At 45.5% G+C, this 19,872-nt stretch overlaps 1 protein-coding gene across 4 annotated transcripts in view; it reads left to right on the top strand.

The window, feature by feature from the left end:
• The window catches only part of SH3KBP1 (SH3-domain kinase binding protein 1), a 311,350-nt gene that overhangs the window by 257,271 nt on the left and 34,207 nt on the right, over positions 1 to 19,872 (top strand). For all 4 annotated transcript variants that reach the window (XM_011940194.1, XM_011940195.1, XM_011940197.1 and 1 more), the window contains one exon: positions 14,417 to 14,502. In XM_011940194.1, coding sequence (XP_011795584.1) covers positions 14,417 to 14,502 — 86 coding nt within the window. The remainder of the gene's footprint in view (positions 1 to 14,416; positions 14,503 to 19,872) is intronic.

The following is a 19,872-nucleotide window of genomic DNA, read 5'->3' on the forward strand; positions in this document are numbered from 1 at the left end:
TTATAAGTATACATAAATAATATATTCATATATTATTACTATTAGCACAATATTAATAATTATGTTATTGATATTATAATTAATTAATAATTATATTAGTCCTGGTCAGACCCAGGTGTTCCAGTTCACAGTTTTTAGGAATTATATCTAGGAAAACCAGAATGACATCAGTAAGCAGTCTGGGTTCAGTCTGAGCGAGTGGAAATGTGCAGGAAGGCTCTTACAGTGATCGTTCTCTTCCTCAGATAGTAACATACTTGACCTTTAGTAAGAATGTTCTCCCCACTTCTAGAAAGTAAGTTCATATGGAATTTCAACAGGAAGAAAAGACTTTCAAAAATGTAATACCAGCATTGATTTAAAAATTCAGTGGTGGGCTGGGCACGCTGGCTCATGCCTGTAATCCCAGCACTTTGGCAGGCCGAGGCAAGTGGGTCACCTGAGGTCAGGAGTTCAAGACCAGCCTGGCCAACATGGTGAAACCCTGTCTCTACTAAAAATACAAAAAATTAGCCAGGCGTGGTGGTGGGTGCCTGTAGTCCCAGCTACTGAGGAGGCCAAGGCAGGAGAATTGCTTGAACCTGGGAGGCAGAGGTTGCAGTGAGCCAAGATTGCACCATTGCTCTCCAGCCTGGGCAACAAGAGTGAAACTGCGTCTCAATAATAATAATAGTAATAATAAGGTGTATTAGCAATTGAATAAAAATGAGTTCCTCTGTGAGAAGAGTTCCTGAAACTTGGGAGAAGAATCCAAAAGAAGAAAAAAACCCAAGGAAATGCTGGAGAGAGGCAGGCTGCCCTTAGCTCTAGTAATTGCATGCAGTGGACGGCAGTAAGCAAGAAACCTGAGGGGCAGGTCAGGTGTGTACCCTCAAAAGGAAATAAATCTGATAGGGAAAGAGATAGAAGCAGCCTGACTAGTCCAAAGCAGGCTTGTTAATCCTCCCAAACTCAGACATCCCAAGGCATAAGGATTGGTCATTTTCTTCCCAAAGAATAGAGAGGCTAGAGCAGGACCTTCACTCTGAGTTGGGGAGCTTTGCCTTTCTTCCGCTGTAGCATATGCTCTCTGAATGGCCAGGGGCAGGTGTCAGGGAGCCTTGAGTTAGAGATGTGGGGAGAAGGTCTGGGATGAAGGAAAGGAAGTGAGGCCGGCAAGGATGGAGTGGGAGCAAGGTAAAGTCGATGGCTGGAAGGAAGCACAGGAGATGGTGATCAGAAAGGGGAGGTCAGTGCTTACAACCTTGGAGGTGGGTTTGTTTGGAAGATGAAAATATTCGCAATGGTTGTGGCCACAAATGTGGGTGACTGAAGATGAATGAATGAAGGTCATAGAACTGAAGATACCAAGGAAGGAGGGGCCAGAGTTGGGGATGGATCACCCACGTGGTCACCATAGGCTCAGGAAGACGGCAAGAGCTGGAGTCAGGGAGGCCAATGTTCTACAAGCCAGTGTCCTCCCATGGGTGCCGGTGTGTTCTGGGAGTTGATGATAGTGACAAGAAGGGTTTGACAGTGTGGTAGCAGGTGGTGTGAGCCTGCTGGCTCCATCCTCTGTCGGGCAGAGGAGAGTTAACAGATTTTGCTTTGGCTGGTGGCTGAGAATGTCAGGGTGGAAGCAGACCATTCAATGAGAAGGTTCCAGATATGGGGGAGTTGGTTACTATGAATCAGACATCCCAGAAGTCACTGTCCGTTGACTTTACATGTGGAAACATGTGCCCAGGAATTGCTCTCGAAGACAGGCAGTTGGGTGGTGGACACCAGGATGTGGGTAGGAGGACCAGTGACTTTCCAGACCTGTGCCACTTGGAGATGACCTGTTGCTTTAAATGTTAAACATACCATGTGGCCTTCTTGTGAAGGGCTGGAGGCTATACCGAGAGAATTGGAGCATAGGATAAGGGGAGGGGCAGCATGCAGTGGAAGCTCTTTTTTTTTTTTTAACCTGCAATGATGCTGGAGCACTGGATTTCAGAGAAACACTGGGAGTTAAATGACTTATGAGTTCTGAGGCATTTTAGCTTGAGGCAAAGATTAAGTAAACATTTATATGCCAAACATCAACTAAGTGCATAGGGAAGGGCAGATGTCTCTCTTGGGACCAACTTAAGAGCATGGAAGTTAACTTTTTCTTTAAATTTACGAAGGCATGTTGGCTTAAGACCTTGGGGTTATGATGTACCAGGAAATAAGCTTCCAGGTACTGATCACTCAGTGAAGTGTCCAACTCCCATGCCCGCCAAAAGAAAGCATTAGAAAAGACCTCTTTGCTTTTATTAGGCATAAACTAATCAATCCATTAATCAAAAAAGAGGAAGAGAAAACTAGTGAGTGCATGCAATGTTCCCTAAGTCAGCAGATAAACTGTATACTTGGATCATTTTGAATTGGGATTACTCAGTTGTTGTGAATTTCTTTCTAAAGATTTCTAGTGATTCCTTGTGTGATTTTTGTGTGTTTCCCTCCTTTAATACAAATCAGGATGAAGATGTATCTTTGGAGAATTCAGGAGAGAGGTCCTGGCTAGAAATTACAGAGGTCGGCTTGGTGCAGTGGCTCACCTGTGTAATCTCGGTGCTATAAGAGGCAGAGGCAGGAGGATCACTTAAGGCCAGGAGTTCTAGACTAGCCTAGGCAACATAGAGATCTCTACAAAGTTTTAAAAATTAGCCATGCATGGTGGTGCATGTCTGTAGTCCCAGCTACTTGAGAGGTTGAGGTGGGAGGATCACTTGAGCCTAGGAGTTCAAGGCTGTAGTGAGCAATGATCGCACCACTACACACCATCCATCCTGGGTGACAGAGCGAAACCCCGTCTCTAAATAATTAAAAAGAAAAAAAAAAGCAATTACAGAGGTGGATGTCATTGGCTTATAGATGGTAGTTACAAGCATGGAATAGATATGACCACTCCAGGAGGTTATGGAGAAGAGGAGAAGGAAAGAGTAGAGACAGCAGGAGGGAAAATCACTGTGTATAGGGTGGAGGAAGGCCTAGGAGCCATCCAAAAGGGTAGGAGGAGTGGGATGTCATGGAAGCTAGAAGGAGGAAGTGTGGAGCAACTACTGATCAGCGGTGCTCACACCTGGGCGTGTATCCGAATCACGGGTGTTTGGGGTGCTTGTTGAAACACAGATTGCTGGCACCCCAGGTTTGTAATTCAGTAGGTCTGAATTAAGGCCTGAGAATTTGCATTTCTCCCAAGTTCCCAGTGCTGCTGCTGCTGCTACTGGTCAGGGGACCACATTGTGAGAACTGCTGCCATCTCGAGAGCCAGGGATAGCCAGGCTTTGCTCATTAGTTGGCCCTTGGTGATCCCAGTCGAGCAATTTCCGTGGAACAGTTGTGGGCAGGAGACAGATTTGGGGTGAGTTGAAGAGAGAATGGGCAGGTGGCCAAGAGTGGGTACATTTGTCTTGTGAGAAATTGGCTATGGAAAAAAGAGGGAGAATGGGTGCTAGATATAGATTCAGGAAGGAAAGAAAATTTGTATGTGTGTGTGTATGTGTGTGTGTGTGTGTGTGTGTGTGTGTGTGTGTGTGTGTGTGTGTGTGTGTATGATTCATTTGTTTCAAATACTCGTTAAGTGCCTACCTTTGCCCAGGCCCTCTTCTAGGTAGTAGTTAACTATGGTAACCAGGCCCACCCACTGCTTGCTTGGGCTTTGGGGCCAGGCACACTGGGGTTGAAACCCCACCCCTCTTCTTAGATACCCTGTGACTTCGGGCAAGGTGCTCACCTCCTTGAGTCTCACTCAGTTCCCTCCCCTGCAAAATGATACCACAAGGCCTACCTTGCTCAGGTGTGGAGAGTTTAAACACAGTGCTCCACCTCAGGGGCCTAGCTCGTTGCCTGGCAACTTGAGAGGCACTCAGCAAATCTGTGACCTCCGTGGGAGAGGGGTTCCTGCATCAGGCTCTGGAGCCCCAAGGGGGTGGAAAAGTGGACATCCTCAGGGTGAAAGCATAAGTGGCCTCCCCTAGCTGCAACAAGAGCCAGGACCCAGGGAAGGCTAGCAACTGATGGAAGGTAGTCCCATAGGTCACAGGCGTGGGGGGAAGCACCTTGTCATACTTTAGGGACATCTGCATGATTTGCTGATCTCATTCCATTTGTACATATTATCTTCTCTCACTCTCTTTCCTTCCACCCACACATAAAGTGAACCAACCATAGTGACGGGATTTAGCCTCGACCCAGACTGAGTCACATTGATTTTCCTGCCACTGATGACCAGAATCAGGCAGTGAAACAGTAGGAAATGTTAACACCTCACGCATGCATTGTACTAATTGGTTTCTATAATGTGTTTTTCATGGGCTATGTCTTTGAGTAGTACTGTTCCTCCACATGGCACCCTGCAGGCTTTTCTCACAATCACACCGTGATGAATTCTCCCTCCTCCAGACACTGCTGAAGATGGGGGCTCAGCATCTTTAAAGCCTTTTGCACCCCTTTGAGATGTCAAGCTGTGGGTTTGCAGGTGACGTCTATGGATGTCATCATCCTTGTGCCATAGTGGATTGCAGGGCTTGTCGGGCCCTGGATGGGCTCTGGAGAGAGGCCCGCTTCCAAATATATTTGCAGAGTCTGCACAATGAACAGAAATTTGGAGGGGAATTGAGCGAGCACTTTCCCATCACCTTCCAGCATGTCTTCACCATCTATAAATAGCCAAGCTTGTTTGTGCTCATCCAGACAAGGACGCACGACGCAAAGGGATAGCTGCCAGGAAAACCACTCTGGTTTCTGCTTCTTGTGCCCCTGGCCTCCCTCTGCTTATCCCACATTTAAATGGTACCACTTTTTCAGTCCAAAAGTTCCTGTGATTCCTGGGACATTTTTGGCTACCAGGTGAGTATGTGGGTACTCATAGCAGGTAACAGCAGGACCTTTGGATTTGGATTTCTGGGAAAGGGAGAGAGGCTCCTCCTGCCCTCCATCTGAGGAGCAAAGGAAACTGGGGTTACTGATACTCCCATTTTGTCCTTACCTAATGGAAGGATCCAAGTTCCATGGGCAGTGACATCCCTCCTGGGGCAGAATGCTTCTGAAGGACTGGCTTTGCATCCGCCGTCTTCACAGATGGGTGGGGCCCTCTTGTCATTGTTGATTTGAGAGAAAAACATCTCTTGGAGCATAAAACCTATGCACACGGATGCTTACTTACATTATTGCCATCCCAAATGTTGTAGGAAAAGATTGGACTGGCTTGGCATGAGGAACTTTCCATCTGGTTCCAGCTCTGCCACCAATCAACTGGGTGGCCTTGGGTATATCACTCCCCACTCTCAGAGCACAGGACCTTTGTCTGTAATAAAATGGGGGCTTCAGCTGGGTACTCTCTACCCACCTTTAACAATCAGAGCTGAAGTCTGAGATGTTATGAGTAGGCAGCCAGGAGACCAGGAAGGGAGTGCTCAATTGCATTGGCCTTGCATCCTCAGGCTTACCTGACTGGACAGGGCCACAGAGATAAACAATGAGACACAGTAGTTTTACACTAGGAGGGAGTGCTAAGCAAGGTTGCAGAGTTGGAGAAAGAAAGAAGATAGGTTCTCAGGTGACAGGTGCTCTAAAATCTCAGACTTCACTGCTGTACATCCATGTAACCAAAAATCACGTGTACCCCAAAAGCTATTGAAATAAAATAAAGTAAAAAGTTGTCATAAAAAAAGAAAGAAGATAGGATAATTCGAGTGGTTTCTCTAGCATCTGCACATTTGACGTCCTTTATCATCCGTTCCCAATGCAATGAAAAGTGATGACAAATAGAGGATGTGTGGTGTGTGCCTCAGTGGTTTCCTAAGCACAGGCAATGGGGCGTTTCTGTTTCTTTTCCTTTCCTTTTCTTCCCAACTTTCTTTCCCCCTCGTCAAATTTTGTAGGAAGTTGAAGCCCAAACACTTGCACCTCCTTTCTGGGGCGTGGGGTGGGGACTGTCAAAAAGAGTCACCATATAGACTTGGAATCTTTGGTTCAGTAGGAATCGGTAGATTTGCTCTTTCTCCCTTCACCCGTGCTCACCTCCAAAAGGTTTATGGGTTCTTTTTGGTATTTTTGTGTGTGTGTGGCTGCTGTTAGTGCTACTGCTAATTTATTTGTTTGTTTGTTTGCTTGCCTTGGCTTCCTGTGCACTTCAACACCTTGTCCGTACCACATGTCTTGGCTTAACTGTCCCAATGCAGGCTAAATTGGGCCGTGCCACTGCCTGAGTTCATGGTCTCAAGAGATGCACATGGTGCATCTTCCACATTCCCGTCTGTGCATGAGCCCCATCTTATATCTTGGGTCTGAGTGGGAAGAACAGGCCCTTCTGGATAGGTCGAGTGCATGATTTTTGTTTATTATTAGTACTTTTAAACTGAGAGAGGCAAAGGTAATTTCCTTAGCTGGCAGTAAGCCGGGGTGACACAGGCTGCCTGGCATCCTTGATGACTCACTGTCCCCAAGGCCAGATCCCCAGCCTGGAAGACCAGAAGGCTGACTAAAGCAGCTTCGAGAAGGAGTCAAAAGCTTGGGCTCTGGAGTTGGACTTAATAGGCCCAATTCTAGACCCTGCCACTTTACTGCTTTTATGACCCTTAATCAGCAAGTGACTTAATTTCACTGAGCCCCAGTTTCCTTATCTATATAACGAAAACAAGGATGTCACAGGTGGGGTTCTCTAGAAGGCATACCCTGAGCCAGCATTTGGCATGAAGATATGTTTTAGGGTTCAATACCTGTGAAGCAAAAAAGAAGCAGGATTGAGCGGAGGGGGAAGTCATGATATGATACTGGCTCAAAAAGCCTTGGCCGAATCCACGGGAAGTTTTAGAGCTAAAACAGCCCATCTGAGTCATCCCATGTTGGGCTGAGATGGCTGAGACTTTGATATCATGGAGTGTGGGCTGCCCTGGAGGGGAGGGAGTGCCTTGGCTGAGGAACCTCTCTGCAGCTGAGATGGTCCCTGAAAGAGCTGACAACTGGCAGCTGCCTGCTGACAGCACTCCCAGCAGGCAGTAGGGGCAATGAGCCCTTCACTCAAGGGGTTGCACATAGTAGGTACCTCAAGGGGTGGTTGTGAGGATTGAGTACTTAAAGCATGCCTGTAATCCCAGTGACTTGAGAGGCTGAGGCTGGAGGACTGCTGGAGGCCAGGAGTTTAAAACCAGTCTGGGCAACATAGTGAGAGCACCATCTCTACCAAATTAAAAAAAAAAAAAAAATTAGCCATGCATGGTAGCATGTACATGTAGTCCCAGCTACACAGGAGACTGAGGCAGGAGGATCACTTGAGCCCAGGAATTCGAGGCTGCAGTGAGCTGTGATCATGCCACTGCACTCCAGCCTGGGCAACAGAGTGAGACTTTCTTTCTTTTCTTTTTTTTTTTTTTAAGTGCTTATTCTAGTGCCTGGCACATGGTAGGCATTCAGTAAACAGTAGCTGCTGCTGTTATTTCTTTTTTCTTTTTATTTTTTCATTCTCAAAGGAGTTTGAGCTGCTGTTATTTCTATAGGATCATAGGTTCTACTTATACCTGGTGGGGTGCTTGGGCTCGTCAGTCTCTTCTCTGTGATTTAGGTTCCTGTTTGAGTAAAACAGGGAGACTTTTATCCATACTTGCCTATCCAAGTCATATGTCCTAAGTGTCCATAACGAAAACTGCTAGGTAAAATATAAGAACATTGCATTACTTTGATTTAAAAACCAGAAATAAGTAAGGGCAACTTTCTTCTGATGCCTTTGGATATATGGTGGTATCTCCTGACTTCTCTTATGTTCTCCTTTTAGTTAACAGCTGTAGGCATAGAAATCCACCAGACAGAAACACTTGCAGGAGCTTGCAAATTACAAAAGGATGGGCTTTTTCCTTTTTCTCTGAATTTAATAACATCCCTTTTGCCAAATGGTACCCACATGCTGGGCAGACTGAGGAGAACAAGGACCGTTGAGGGGCTGCATCCTCATTGGGTGTCAGCCACTCCAGACACATGCTTCACAGAATTCAGAAATTTTGGTATTTTTCAGAACTGAAATTCATTAGCATTGTTCTAAGAGTCTATAAATACAGTGAAAGGCATTTACAAATAGACATTGTAAAATGCTTGCACACCCACAGTCTGAACACTGTCAAAACACCAGCTGCAGCTTCCATGCTTGGAAGGATCAGAACCTTTTTTAAACTTCACCTACTGTGTTTTCAAAATAGGCTTGCTTCTGGCCCTGTGTCGAAGATCATTTCAACTTAAGCCTGTGTCTGGTGCTCGGCATGAGGGATCAGGGCTCAGTTGGAGAGACTGGAGGGATCCCACTCCCCTTCCTATCAACATGTGGCTGGTGCTTTAGAATCTGGGGAGGAGTTGGTCAGGGATGATTAGTTCCTATTTCTTCAGGATAGTCCCTTGTGGTTCAGGCTATGGGACCATCTGTATGGGGCCTGCAGGCAAATTCCAGAGATGTAAAACACTCTCCTGAGTCAGAAGCCCCTCCCTGACAAGGATTCACCCCAGGTCACACTAAATGCCACTTGAGGGGCAGCCACCTTGGCCAACTTGGAGCATAATAGTTTTTTCCTTTGATCCAGTGCCATTAGAACAATGCTCCTAAAATTGGGGATAGAGCGTCTAGTAGCTACAAGTAATGTGCACCTTTGCTTTTCATTCGTGTGGTATTCTTTGTAATTGTAACAGTTGCAAAGACAAAATGCCCTTGTGGCAACAGTTTTCCACTGATAGCCATTGTCGTCAGCTATTTTTTGTTTCTTATGATTTCTCAAACAGGGATGTTGTATTAGTCTGAGTGGCTTAAACAACAGAATTTATTTCCTCACGGTTGTAGAGGTTAGAAGTCTAAGATCAAGGTATGGGCAGGGTTCGTTTCTTCTGAGGCCTTTTCTAACAGCCTCATTTTAACTTAGTCACCTCTTTTAAAGGCCCATCTCCAAACACAGTCACATCTTGAGATATTGAGGGGTTCCAACTTCAACATATGAATTTTGAGAGGACACAATTTAGTCCATAACAGACATATACATGGGGATCTGCAAGAATTTGTTTTTTGTTTGAAAAGTGTTGACACATTACTCAAGTCTATGGTCTGAATGTTTATACCTCCCCCTCCCACAAATTCACATGTGGAAATCCTCACTCCCAAGGTGACAGAATAAGAGGTGGGGCCTTTGAGAGGTGATTAGGTCATTGGGGGCAAAGCTCTCATGAATGGGATTAATGCCTTTATAAAAGAAACCCCTCTCCCTTCCACCACATGAGGGCACAGTGAGACGATGTCCTCTGTGAATCAGGAAGCTGGGTCCTCACCAGACAAAATCTGCCGGCACCTTGACCTTGGACTTCCCAGCCTCCAGAACTGTGAGAAATAAATTTATGTTGTTTATAAACCACCCACACTATATCAAGAATATAACTTATCCACAGGTTATTTCCTAAGGTGTACAAGGCCCAGAAAAATCACAATGTTTGCTTATTCATTTAGTTAAACAAAAACTTTTTGTTATACATAAATGTATAAAGCATTGTACTAGGAGGAAAAAAGTGACAAAATCCCATTCTGAAGAGTAAGTGGGGAAGATTACTAGGTACGTATATAAATACGAAGTGCTGTGATAAGGGTTGGAATACAGAGGTGTGTTGCAGGAAACACGAGGAAGAAAGGTGGATCTTTGAGTGCTAAAAGGGTGAGTTACATTTGCTCAAGTCAAGTGGGAAGGAAAGGAATTCACAACATTGACCAGAGACATGAAGATTTGGAGGCAAAGGAGATGATGAAATGTCCCAGAATTTGCCCACGACTCACAGGACCATATCCACTCCAATCCCCCACCCCAGACTCCAACATTTCTCTAATGTTGAAATTATGGAATGAGAGCTCTAGATAGAACGCCTCTCGGAGGTGATCCTGTTGAAGCTAGCCCACCAGTCATTTTGTTGATGAAGCACCCAAGTTCCAGAGAGGTTCAGTAACCCGGCCAAGGTCACACAGGTGATGAACAGCAGGTTTAAATGTAGCACACCTGGCCTGAATTTTTAAGTCTAGGGTTCATAACTCCACCCCTGGCCCCGCAAACCAGTTCCCAGGAGAGATGACCTCATGGGGTAACTACTGCCTGGGTGATTCTTAAAGGAGAGTTTGTGAGGCAGGATCCAAGCAATCTCAGCTTTTACCTTGATGATACTATTGGAGAGAAAGGAGAGAGAACATGAGCTGCCTGAATCAGATGAGCCTCTAGTTGCTATTATTAAAAGTAAACTTTAGGCCAGGCATGGTGGCTCATGCTTGTAATCCTAGCACTTTGGGAGGCCAAGGTGGCCGGATCACTTGAGGTCAGGAGTTCAAGACCAGCCTGGCCAACATGGTGAAACCCCGTCTCTACTAAAAATACAAAAATTAGCCTGATGTGGTGGCGCATGCCTGTAATCCCAGTTACTCAGGAGACTGAGACAGGAGAATCGCCGAAACCCAGGAGGCAGAGGTTGCAGTGAGCCGAGATTACGCCACTACACTCCAGCCTGGGTGACAGAGTGAGACTCCATCTCAAGAAAATAAAATAAAAGTAAACTTTAAAAGGAAGGAAAAATTCACCTACAATGTTATCCCAGAGATTACTACTATTAACATTTTGGACTATTTCTTTCTTACCTTTTTCCTATGTATGATTTGGTTTGTTTTTCACCAGTTTTCCATAGATGTGATCATACTGAACAGCATACAACTTTAGGTACTGAGGGAAAAGTGCATTTCTTGTACAAATACGCAATGCATTCTCAGTCCAGAAAATCTGGCAAATGTTCCACAGATGTTTTTTGAGTCCCTGCCGTGTTCCGGCTGCTGAACTGGGTGGTGGAAATGACCCATCAGACTAGCCAGGAATAACCACTGTCAATCTTCTTCCAGTCTTAGAATTATTCTTCCTAATATGTCAGGAGGACACATGGGTATGTGTGTGCTGCTGTGTGTGTTGTTTTTAACCTGCCTTTGTCCCTTAACATTGCAACATAGGCATTCGTTCTTGTTAGTATAAGCCATTTATAAACATCGTTCAGATGGCTATATAAAAGTCCATCAAATATCATAGTTTATTCAAGTGTTTTCCTATTTATGAAAGATTCCAGTTCTTTTCAGTTTTTCTTCATTACAAATAACACTGTGAAAAACACACTGATGCATAAAACCCATTTGGGAGGAGGAGGTTGCAGTGAGCTGAGATCACGCCACTGCATTCCAGCCTGGGCGACAGAATGAGACCATGTCTTAAAAAAAAGAAAAAACTATTTTATTCTTTTAGATATATATATATATATATATATATAGAGAGAGAGAGAGAGAGAGAGAGAGAGAGAGAACATATATATAAATATATAGATACTATATATAACACATATATGTACTATATACATAACATATATGTGTACTATATATATATAAAAGAATAAAATAGTTGAGAATGACAGTAAAAGGAAAATAAGGGCAGTAAAGTAATAAAGCACAGTAATGCACAACAGGGTCCTCTAAAGTTTCTGGAGACAGGCTCACATTTGATTGGAAGCTTCCAGCTGTCAAATCACAGAGGGAAACAGCAGCTCGCAGATTGACAGTTACCATAATACTCGAATAAGCCACATGTTCAGAAACTGCTGAGTTGTTCCGAGATACATGTGATTAACTCATGAGCAAAACTTCATCTCTCTGCCAGCAGCCCCTCTGACTTAATCCCAGCTGCCCACAGGGTATCACCTCAAACCATCTTTCCCTCTTGACTGGAAAAAAAAAAAAAAGCCGAGTAGAGTTCACTAGATTCACTGCCAAAGTGCTCTCTCTCTCCTGGGTAGGACATGTGGTCTTATAAGTTTTGGTCTTTGGTGTGTTTCAAAAAGGACAGCGCTGTCTGGCTGTGAGTGTAATTTGTGTTTAGTCTGTTATTTTGAAGGATGGCAGCGCCCAATCCTTCTGGGTTCTGTGGATCCCAAATCATGATATTTAAGGGTCCCCAGGAATGTATTTCTTTATATCTGGGGAAGACTCTTAAAAATGAAAATGCATTTCTGCTAATAATTCTACATTTCTGAAACATTTCATTCAGGTTACCTTCAAATTAGTGGATGCTGGGGCCCTGACAGTGAAATGTTTTGAAATAAATGTCCTCCATCCTGCCCTTCCTGTTGGCTCGGAATCAGTCTGAGGCAATGGCCCTGGTGGGACCCAAGCTTGGGTAGCCAGGGGATGCAGAGGGAGTCTGCTATGGAAACCTGGCCTAGGGGAGCCCACAACCTTAGGAAGTTAGGGTGAGGCAGGAAATAAAGGTCCTTCTCTGAAGCCTAAGCTGCTTCTCCTTTCCAAGTACAGGAGTTCATGCTCTACCTGAACTTCTATTTCAGCCTAGCTTGGAAGGGCCCAGCCAGCATCATAATGCACACTCCCAGGACAGTCTTGGAGCTGTATTTTCTCTTAGTGGAGGCCAAGCCATTAGGCCCAGGCCTGGTCCCTAGTATTTACACCCCTGCCCCTCCTGTAGTGGAGGATGCTTGAAGTTAAGAGGCAGTGTTGTTTGCTTGGGAGTTGAGGAGGACTCACCTCCTTCCATTGGTCTTTTTCTACTATCACAAGAATATGCATGTTTTGCCAAATGCACCCACAAACACCCCCTTTTTTGAGACAGGATCTCACTCTGTCACCCAGGCTGAAGTGCAGTGGCACGATCACGGCTCAGTGAAGCCTCAACTTCCCTGGGCTCAGGTGATCTTCCCGCCTCAGCCTCCCAAGTAGCTGAGACCACAGGCACGTACCACCACACCCGGCTAATTTTTGTGTTTTTTGTAGAGATGGGGTTTCACCATGTTGCCCAGGCTGATCCCAAACTCCTGGGCCCAAGTGATGCTCCCATCTCTGCCTCCCAAAGTGTCGGGATTATAGATGTGAGCCACTGTGCCCTGCTCACCACGCATTCTTTGAGTGAAAAACACAGCAGTCTGTCCTGTCAGCTCCCTGGTTTGGAGCTCACCCACAGCACATGCCCTGCTCTGACCTCCGGGTATACAGGTCTCCTACTACAACCGTCCCTCGGCGCCTCATTGCCTCCCAGACAAAACAAGCCCCATAGTGTCCGGCCCAGCAGTCACCCACCTTGCCAGCTTTTGTCCTGTCACTTCTCTCTGAGGACTTCAGGCTTTGGTCCCGGGGACCTTGGCCACACTGGCATACTCACCCACACTGGGGTCATCGCTCAATCACACCTCTTAGGAATATGTCCCCTCTCCCTTTTCCTCCAAGGCTCAAGTGTAACACCACCTCCTCTGTGTGACCCCTACCCTCTGCCTCACAGATATTCTGCACTGACCCGCTCCTTGCTTCTCATAGGAGTGTGACACCTGCGTCTTATAGCCTAGGCCATGTGGACCTGTGGCTGGCTGGTTGTCTCTGCCATTTAGACCATGAGCTCTTCCTGAGTAGGCACCACCTCTGAATACCCCCAGCACAAGTGGCACATGACAAGTGCTTATTGACTAAATCTGCTACTACTCATTGTGAGGTGTAACTTCAGGCCATGGTGGCCTTCGGGGCTGTGAGATGGACTATTTCTGTTACTTTGCTGGGAACAACTACTCAGCCTCTCTCATTGTATGGGCAAGGATCTTTTCTCTACTGCCCTCAGAGCCCTTGGATAAACTCGTTTGTGACTCATCCCCACAAAAGGGCGCAAAAAGCTGTCTTGTGGAGTAATTTGGAGGAACCTTCTGTTTGTGCATGAGAAGGCTGGGTTTCTCTCATCATCTTGGAGGCCTGTTCCCATCCCATAGAGCTGCTGCTAGCCCAGATACAGAGGGAAGTCACTCGTGTCTTGATGAGCATGGGGCACCCATCCAGGAGCCGTCTAATGTTACAGGCCTGAGCCCCAGCGCCAGCATTCAGGCCGCCAGATCTCAACTCGACACCTTGTGCCTGTCAACAGCCTGGCTGATACCACAGCCCCAGGCCAGAAAACCTTTTTCTCAAGGTTAAAAGTAGCTGACCTTTGACAAGCAGCATTGGCTAAATTCCTTGTTCCTTAAAAGGAAAGCTCCCAGTTATCATTAGCCAGTGTTTATTTGGCCACAGGGCAGGAGCAGGCCCTACACTGCACCCTGTGTACCCAGCAGGAGGATTTGTGGCTGGAGGTGCATTGGCGAACAGTCATTATTAAAATAGCCATCTTTGAAAACGCGTGCTGGAGAGGGGCGCATCCAGCCTGTCAGCTGGTCCGCACCCCATCCCATGTGGCTAGACAGCTCGTTGGTTCTCTGGCTCCCTCACAGGCAACAGTGCCACCCACTCCACATGCAGCACACTCATTAACATGTGTGCAGCAAGAAAACTGACAGAATGACAAGGACACACACCAATTATTAAATGTCTGGGCTTGTGTTTTTAATGTAGGGGTGACGGTCCAAAGATTGACTTGGCGGGCAGTTCGCTATCTGGCATCCTGGACAAAGATCTCTCGGACCGCAGCAATGACATTGGTGAGTAAGGACAGTGTTCTTGCTTCTGTTTGCAGAGTTAGTAAAGAACTTCAGAGCCTGGCTTGCCTTCAGCCACCATGATGAGAAGTAATAAAGCCATTGAAATGCCAGGCTGGCACCCTCGCTTGGCTTTAGGTGTTACAATTTTGTAAAGAAGGGAAATGATGGTGCTTTCCACATTAAAACACAATGTCTGGGACCTTTCCCCTCCCTAGGAGAAATTCCTTGCAAGATCTAATGAAAAGAAATGATGAATAAGCCTTTTGGTAAAAGTGAGCATTAGCCCTTAAGTTCACAGTTTCCAGTGATTTGTGTATTTTTTGTAAAAAGGTGAATGGATGCAAATGTGAGATGGCAGGATTCGTTGTTGATACTGCACTTTTGACTGAGTTTCAAATGAGCTTTGGTGTGGTAATTGCCACTTAGTTCAGAACATGAGTGAGTTATACCAAGGTCAGGATACCACCATGTGATAAATGGGAGGGAGCTGCAGTATCTCTGCATAAATAAAAGTCAGAGGTCCTTTTGGAGGTGTACATGGGTGGGTCTGAGGCCACCGGTTGTGCTGTTAAGGCCACTGGTGGTCTGACCTGGGTGACAGCCCTTTTAAGAAGTCCAGATTCAGGGACTAATTTTTTCTTATTATTTTATTTTATTTTATTTTTTGACATAAAAGCCATTTGATGATAGAAATGTATAAAAATAATCATATTGTTTAGCAACAGGCTATCACATTTCTTGGGAAGAGGAAGATGACCTGCTTTAAGAAAAACTTGCAACCATGTGCAATATTTCATTTCAACACATTTTCCCCATCTGCTTAAGCATTTATCCTTTGAGTTACAAACAATACAATTACACACTTTATTTTAAAATGTACAATTAAATTATTGACTGTAGGCATGCTATAGTGCTATCAAATAGTAGGTCTTATTCATTCTTTCTAACTATATTTTTTCTACCCATTAACCATCCCCACCGCCTCCCCACCCCAGCCCTGTACTACCCTTCCCAGCCTCTGGTAATCATCCTTCTGCTCTCTACCTCCATGAGTTCAATTGTTTTGATTTTTAGATCCCACAGATAAGTGAGAACATGCAATGTTTCTCTTTCTGCATTTGGTTTATTTCACTTAACATAATGATCTTCAGTTCCATCCATGTTGTTGCAAATGATAGGATCTCGTTCTTTTTATGGCTAAATAGTATAATTTTTTTTTAACTTTACATCTTCTATTTGTACCTATCAAGGTCATAAGTTAACATTCTCTCATATTCTACATAATATAGAAGGCTACATTTTAGAATTTACTTTGCTTTCAGTGAACTTTTTATTTTGAGGTCATTGTAGGTTCACATGCAGTTGTAAGAAGTAATAGAAATCTATGTACCCTTTACTCAGTGTTTCCCCAATGGTAACATCTTACAGAACTATAGTCCGCTGTCACAACCAGGATATTGACATTGATATGACCTACCAATCTTACTCAGATTTTCCCAGTTTTACTAGTACTTGTGTGTGTATTTCGCTCTATGTAATTTTTTTTTTTTTTTTTTTTTTTTGAGACAGAGTCTTTCTCAGTGGCCCAGGCTAGAGTGCAGTGGTGCAATCTCGGCTCACTGCAACCTCTGCCTCCCAGGTTCAAGCGATCCTCCCACCCCAGCACCCCGAGTAGCTGGGACCACAGGTGCATGCCACCATGCCTGACTAATTTTTGTATTTTTTGTAGAGACGGGGTTGTACTATGTTGCCCAGGCTAGTCTCGAACTCCTAGGCTCGAGCAATCCTCCCACCTTAGCCTCCCAAAGTTCCGGGATTACAGGTGTGAGCCACCACACCCAGCCTGCAATTTTATCATACATGTAGGTTTGTGTATCTACCACCACAGTCAAGACATAGAATGTTTCCATCACCACTAGATCCCTTGTGTTGCTCTTTTTAAGCCACACCCACCTTTCTCCCACCCACCCACTTCCCTAACCTCTGGCAAGCACTATCAGGGATTGATTTGACATGGAAGACAGCTTTCCAGCGTCATCTGCTTAGGCCACTCACTTTAGAAACAGATGTGCAATGGTTGGCAGGCCTTATAAGAGCACTAGAGCTCCCAGCGTGAGCATTCTGCTCTCCTGCTGCTGTCCCTCTGTTTGGGTGCTGTTTTTCTCTGAACCTGCTGATAGAGTTGTGTCTTTGCAACTGCTGACCTGCAGTCTCTGGTCTGATCTCATGGAGGCTTGCGGGTCGGATGTGTGACTGTGACTGTAAATGCCAAAAGTACTTCCCCTGTTTCCACAAGCTCGTTTACATCCTCAGCCCTTGAGAAGCCCAGTCAGGAAGCATAACCTGATAGCTTGGGCTGACGCAATAACAGAAGCTCTGGCCTGCTGTAGCTTTTGATCTGCTTAAAGTGCAGGCGGAGTAGAGCAGAGCAGTAATCGGCTGTGAATGAAAGGGGATTGTCGGAATGAGCCTGACTAAGTTCCGGTTCTACCACCACAGTTTCATATTTGGGCCCTGTTTTAAGCCAGGGTGGCTGGTTGGTGAAGGTCATGTGCAAACTCAGGAGGCTGTCTTGTCACCTCCCTCATGTCAATAGGAAGGGAGGTATTCTCCCTCCTCCAGAATATACAGGATAATCTGTCTTGCTTGTTAAGAGCATTCACCTTTGACCTTTACATTCTTTGGGTCTGGAGACGTCTATGATCGCTATCATGAAAATATGCATCACATGTTTTTCAGTCTGACGAGCTAGTGTGAAAATATTGGGGGCATTGATAGGGGAGGTTCGTCTATAGAAGCTTTTCTTGCTGTGGAACTAAGCACAGTTGCATATATTTGGGAGCCCAGAAATAGAGCACTGAGGTTTGGTTCTCTCTCTCTCTTTACCACAAAGACATTAATCCTAGAAGACTATAACTTCTCAAGTTAATGATTTTTTTTTTGTCTTGAGATAGTCTTGCTCTGTCACCCAGGCTGGAGTACAACGGTGCGATCATTGCTCACTGCAGTCTCCAACTCCTGGGCTCATGCAATCCTCCCACCTCAGCCTCCCAAGTAGCTGGGATTACAGGTGCACACTACCACACCTGGCTAATTAAAAAAATTATTTTTGTAGAGACAATGTATTCCTGTGTTACCCAGGTTGGCCTTGAACTCCTGGGTTCAAGTGATCCTCCCACCTCGGCCTCCCAAAGTGCTGGGATTACAGGTGTGAGCCACCACGCCCAGCCTCAAGTTAACAATTTAATGTATATTTTATTTGCATTGTAAGAAATAATGATTGACAGTCACATGATCAATAAATACTTGAGTACCTACTACTCAAATGCAAGGCTGGCTGGAGACTGAGGCCTTCACACATGGGCTCTGCCTTCCAGGGGCTTTGGATCCTTTTGGGCCCCTAAGATGGCAAATGAAAAGTTAAATAGCACTGTAGGTCTGTATAATGACTGAGTGGTAGAAAGTAATGCTGGTCGGAGGAGAGAGTGTTTCCTGGGGCCCAGGTTGTTGGAACAGGCTTTATAAAGGGGGACAGATTTGTCTGGATCTTGAAGTTGGATTTGCTTATGTGGGGGTACTGGAGGTGGTCAGGAAAATCATGTGGGGGGTGTTGACCAGCCTGGCTGTGTTAGAGGGTTTGTGCTGGGAAGGAGGGAGGGCTATTCTGTGTATTAGTCCATTCTTGTATTGCTATAAAGATATATCTGAGACTGGGTAATTTATAAGAAAAGAGGATTCTGCAGGCTGTTCAGGAAGCGTGGCAGCATCTGCTTCTGAGGCCTCAGAAAGCTTCCAGTCATGGCAGAAGGCAAAGGAGGAGCAGACACTTACACCCAGATCTCTCAAGAACTCACTCACCATCATGAGTACAGTACTAAGGGGATGGTACGAAACCGTTCATGAGAAATCCACCCCCATGGTCCAGTCACCTCCCACCAGGCCCTGCCTCCATTGGAGATTACAACTGAACATGAGATTTGGGTAGAGACACAGATCCAAACTATATCACCCTGGAATTGTAAGTACGGACTGTATTGAGTTTGAAGGAGATGGATTTGTAATTTATTCTGTAAGCAGTGGTGATCATTGATGGTACACCAAAGTGACAGGATCAGGTCTAAAAATTCAGATAGTAACTGCTGGAGCTTTGTGAGACGAATCAGGTGAAGGAAAGATGGGTGTCAAGGAGTCAGGTTATTTGATACTTGGGGTGAGAGGCAGAGAGCGCCAGAATGAAGCTGCTTATGAAAGGATCAGGAAAGAAGAGATAGATGTGGAAGCAGCAATACAGGAGAATTACTGCCAGGCAATATTGTCAGGCAGTAGGTTGGGTTTGGGAATGGGGAGGAGGAGAGAATGATTTGTTAGTCTTGAGGTTTTAGGGTCAGGTGACTGGAGAATCCAGCAACATGGGTAGAAATGAGCATGTCAGGAGGAGGAGCTGGTTTGGAGGAAAACGTGATTAGTTTAGTTAAGTATGTTGACTCTGAGAGTGGGCCAGACATGCCAGTGTCAGTGCCAAGTGGAGGCAGGGGGTAAAGGGTTGAGGCTCGAGAGGTTGGCAGGAATCGCAGGTAGGGGTTAGGAGCTTCCCAGTGGCTGGAGAGAAGAGGGCAGGAGTGGCCTCTGCAGACCTGGGTTTGAGTGCTGAATTGACTGCTTCCTAGCTGAGTGGCCTTCTCCAATTTCCACAGACTCTCTGAGCTTCAGCTTCCGTATCTATAAAGAATACTAACATCTCTACTGGACAGGTGGCTCATACCTGTAATCTCAGCACTTTGGGAGGCTGAGGCAGGAGGATTGTTTGAGCTGAGGAATGTGAGACCAGTCTGGGCAATATAGCAAGACCCTATCTCTACGAAATTTTTTTTTTAAATAACAAGATGTGGTAGCATATGCCTGTGTTCTTAGCTACTTGGGAGGCTGAGGTGGGAGAATCGCTTGAGCCCAGGAAGTGGAGGTTACAGTGACCTGAGATCATGCCACTGCAGTCCAACCTGGGTGACAGAGTGAGATCCCATTTCTAAATAAATAAATAAATAAATAAATAAAACATGCAGCAGTGACTCACACCTGTAATCCCAGCACTTTGGGAGGCTGAGGCAGGAGGATTGTTTGAGTTTAGGAGTTTGAGACCAACCTGGGCAATATGATAAGACTCCATCTCTACAAAAAAAAACAAAAAAATTGGCCAGATGTGATGGCACATACCTGTGGTCCCAGCTACCCAGGAGGCTGAGGTGGGAGGATCACCTGAGCCCAGGAGATCAGTGCTGCAGCGAGCAATGATCATGCCACTGCACTCCAACCTGGGTGACAGTCAGACCCTATCTCAAAAAAAAAAAAAAAAAAAGGCCGGGCGCAGTGGCT

The sequence above is a fragment of the Colobus angolensis genome, unplaced genomic scaffold (genome assembly GCF_000951035.1).
Source record: "Colobus angolensis palliatus isolate OR3802 unplaced genomic scaffold, Cang.pa_1.0 Scaffold188, whole genome shotgun sequence".
Classification (NCBI taxonomy): domain Eukaryota; kingdom Metazoa; phylum Chordata; class Mammalia; order Primates; family Cercopithecidae; genus Colobus; species Colobus angolensis.